The sequence below is a fragment of the Solea senegalensis genome, unplaced genomic scaffold (genome assembly GCF_019176455.1).
Source record: "Solea senegalensis isolate Sse05_10M unplaced genomic scaffold, IFAPA_SoseM_1 scf7180000015478, whole genome shotgun sequence".
Taxonomy (NCBI): domain Eukaryota; kingdom Metazoa; phylum Chordata; class Actinopteri; order Pleuronectiformes; family Soleidae; genus Solea; species Solea senegalensis.
The window spans coordinates 27,371-31,458 of record NW_025321339.1 but is presented as its reverse complement, the minus strand read 5'-3'; the positions used below and the strand labels follow the sequence as shown (position 1 = coordinate 31,458).

Genomic DNA, 4,088 nt, shown 5'->3' with positions numbered 1-4,088 from the left:
TGTGTGACTGAGTTCTGAACTGGTGACTGTGTTGATGTGACTGTTGTGAAGCGTGTGACTGACTGTGAACTGTGACTGTGTTGAACGTGTGTGCTGTGTGTGCTGTGAACATGTGACTGACTGTTGTGTGTGACTGACTATACTGTGAACGGTGACTGACTGTTGTGAACGTGTGACTATGTTTGTGAGCGATGTGACTGACTGTTGTGAACATGTGACTTGTGAATGTGTGACTGTGCTGTGAACATGTGACTGACTGTTGTGAACGTGACTGACTGTTGTGAATGTGCCTATATTTGTGTGTACTACTGTTGTGAACGCGTGACTATGTTGTGAAGTGTGACTGACTGTTGTGAATGTGTGACTGAGTTGTGAGCGATGTGACTGTGTTGTGAACAAGTGACTGAGTTGTGAGCGTGTGACTGAGTTGTGAACATGTGACTGTGTAATGAATGTGTGACTGTGTTGTGAGCGTGACTGTGTTGTGAATGTGTGACTGACTGTTGTGAGCGTGTGACTGTGTTGTAATGTGACTGTGTTGTGATGTGACTGACTGTTGTGAGCGATGTGACTGTGTTGTGAATGTGTGACTGTGTTGTAAGCGTGTGACTGACTGTTATGACGTGTGACTGTGTTGTGAAGCGTGACGAGTGAGCGTGTGACTGTGTTGTGAGCGTGGACTGACTGTTGTGAGCGTGTAACTGTGTTGTGAATGTTTGACTGACTGTTGTGAGCGTGAGACTGTGTTGTGAATGTGTGACTGACTGTTGTGAATGTGTGACTGACTGTTGTGAATGTGTGACTGTGTTGTGAGCGGTGACTGACTGTTGTGAGCGGTAACTGTGTTGTGAATGTGTGACTGACTGTTGTGAGCGTGTGACTGTGTTGTGAATGTGTGACTGACTGTTGTGAATGTGTGACTGACTGTTGTGGCGTGTGAACGCGTGAGACTGTGTGTGACTGTGTTGTGACCGTGTGACTGACTGTTGTGAATGTGTGACTGACTGTTGTGAACGCTGCGTGTGACTGACTGTTGTGAATGTGTGAATGTGAATGTGTTGTGATGTGTGACTGACTGTTGTGAACGTGTGACTGTGTTGTGAATGTGTGACTGTGTTGTAAGCGTGGACTGACTGTTGTGAGCGTGTGACTGTGTTGTGAGCGTGTGACTGTTTGTGAGCGTGTGACTGACTGTTGTGAATGTGTGACTGTTGTGAACGTGACTGTGTTGTGAACGTGTGACTGACTGTTGTGAACGCTGTGTGTGTGAATGTTGTGACTGTGACGTTGTGAAGACTGCGTGTGACTGTGTTGTGACGATGACTGGTGTGTGACACTGTGACGTGTGACTGTGTTGTGAATGTGTGACTGTGTTGTACGTGTGACTGACTGTTGTGAACGTGACTGTGTTGTGAACGATGTGACTGACTGTTGTGAATGTGTGACTGACTGTGTGAACGTTTGACTGTGTTGTGATCGTGTGACTGTGTTGTGAACGTGTGACTGACTGTTGTGAACGTGTGACTATGTTGTGAATGTGTTGTGAACGTGTTGTGAACGTGTGCCTTCTTTTCATGTGCTTGTAAAATGACTGTACAGTCACAGCGTGTGTGTGTGCGTGGGCATGGGTGTCTGTGTGCGTGCGTGTGTGTGTGTGTGTGTGCGTGTGTGTCAGACGCTTTCTTCTGTCACGCCTAATTCCGCCATGTTTTCTCCTCGCGCTGAGAAAAAGCAGTGTCACCGTTATTATTCAGATCAGCTCGAAATTCCGACAAAGTCCGTGAACAGCGTCACGTGTTCGGCCGCCATGTTGTGTTTATCTCACAGGCGCGAGAGGACCGTTACACACTCACTCTCGCTCTCACACGCGTTCGCGCGCACACACGCACTCACTCTCTCTCTCTCACACGCGTTCGCGCGCGCACACACACCCCCTCTCTCTCGCTCTCACACACGCGCGCGCGCGCACACACACAAACACTCTCTCACACTCGCGCGCGCATACACACACACATTCTCTCGCTCTCTCTCTCTCTCGCGCGCGCACGCACGCGCGCACACACACACACACACAGTACTTACCCAGAAGATGAAGTTGAAGAAGAAAAGCAGATATTTGATGCATTTGGTGCAGCCTTCCACTCCCATGATGCTTCGCGGTGTAGACGCACGCAGAGACGGGACGTGTTGTCGCTCAGTCTGAACTCACAGGTGTGACTCTGTCTCTGTCTCAATGTCTCTGTCTCTGTCTCACTGTCTCTTCTGTCTCACAGACAGGCTCACAGCTCAGGCCACACCCAGCTCCTCACCCCGCCCCCTTCTCTTCTTCTATAGTCAGCGTGAACGCGCATTACCGCCACCTGCTGCTCCCGACGGCGAATCACAGTCTGTGACATGGACAGACAGAGTAATAACTGACGTCACAGTCTTTATTGTGTATAAACAGTCACTAATGATGAAAAGGTTCAGGATTTACACACACACACACATTACAGAAAGAACATTTTATTTTATTTAAAGGTGCAGTGTGTAACTTTACCGAATAAATGATAAGTGCACAGTCACCTGGAGTCTTTTATAGTTTTATATTTTTATATAGCTAAATATTGATATTTTATATTGAAAATATAGTTAAGTGTTGATGTTTTAAATTGTTAAATATACTTCATTATGTTAAATGTTGTTAAATGTTGATGTTTTATATTGTCAAATATTCTTAAATATTGATATTTTATATTGTCAAATATACTTAAATATAGTTAAATATTGATATTTTAGATTGTTAAATACACTTCAGTATAGTTAAATGTAGTTAAATATTGATGTTTTATATTGTTAAATATACTTAAATATAGTAAAATGTTGTTAAATATTGATGTTTTATATTGTTAAATATACTTAGATGTTTTATATTGTTAAATATAGTTAAATATTGATATTTTAGATTGTTAAATACACTTAAATATAGTTAAATGTAGTTCAATATTGATGTTTTATATTGTTAAATATACTTAAATATAATTAGATGTTGTTAAATATTGATGTTTTATATTTTTAAATATACTTAAATGTAGATAAATATTGATATTTTAGATTGTTAAATACACTTAAATATAGTTAAATGTTAAATATTGATGTTTTATATTGTTAAATATAGTCAAATGTTGTTAAATATTGATGTTTTATATTGTTAAATATAGTTAAATGTTAAATATTGATATTTTAGATTGTTAAATACACTTAAATATAGTTAAATGTTGTTAAATATTGATGTTTTATATTGTTAAATATACTTAAATATAGTTAAATGTTATTAAATGTTGATGTTTTAGATTGTTAAATATAAATGTTGATATTCATATGAGGACCAGCATGTTCCTACAGGAGCCCTCAGTGGACAAACTAAAGGTGAGGTTCAACAGGGTCTTTCATAAGGGAGATTCATCTGTAAGACGAAACCTCAGACACGCCCACACGAGACATCACAGAGTATGATGTCACAAAGATGAAAGGATTGTTCACTTTCATGTTTAAAAACAAGAGTTTGAATATGTTTGCTTTCATCATCAGGTTTCTTCATCCTCACCATGGACTTTGAGATCAGACCGTTTCCCAAGAAGACCACGGCTAGAGTGGCCCCGCCCAGAGTGGCCAGAGACCTTACCAGAAACACCACGACCACCAATGCTGTGGTCAAAAAGGCCCCGCCCTTACACTGCTCCCACGTCTGTCATGACTGTCTGCCGCCAAAGCCCGTCCTGAAGAATGAGAGCGGGACGCAGACACTCGTCCATGTGGTGGACACGAACGTGGACAAGACGTACGAGTGGAACGAGTGGGAGCTGCGACGGAAAGCTCTGCAGCTGGCTAACATCCGCTCGAGGGCCACGCACTCCACGCAGACGCACCACAGTCACATGAGACGAGACAACGCCACACAGACGTGGCTGCGCAGGGACGCCGTCAGTCAGAGCCGGAGACACGGACACAGCAACGTCCCCAAACCTCACGTCTTCCTGGACGGACTGAGAGGACAGACACGATCACATGTGGTCAAAGTGGACCTGACCCGGCCAGTGGACGAGTAA

General features: G+C 43.0%; 1 protein-coding gene across 2 annotated transcripts; it reads left to right on the top strand.

Annotated features, from left to right (window-relative positions):
- Nucleotides 1-2,369: 2,369 nt before the first annotated feature.
- On the top strand, nucleotides 2,370-4,088 carry LOC122762293 (cilia- and flagella-associated protein 206-like). Of its 2 annotated transcripts, none has more exons than XM_044017490.1 (2): nucleotides 2,370-2,407; nucleotides 3,571-4,088. In XM_044017490.1, exons 1-2 carry the CDS (start codon nucleotides 2,395-2,397, stop codon nucleotides 4,086-4,088), a joined length of 531 nt encoding a protein of 176 aa, XP_043873425.1. In that variant the 5' UTR covers nucleotides 2,370-2,394. The 2 variants fall into 2 exon arrangements, with proteins under 2 accessions (XP_043873425.1, XP_043873426.1); XM_044017491.1 differs by lacking the exon at nucleotides 2,370-2,407 and adding an exon at nucleotides 3,316-3,408.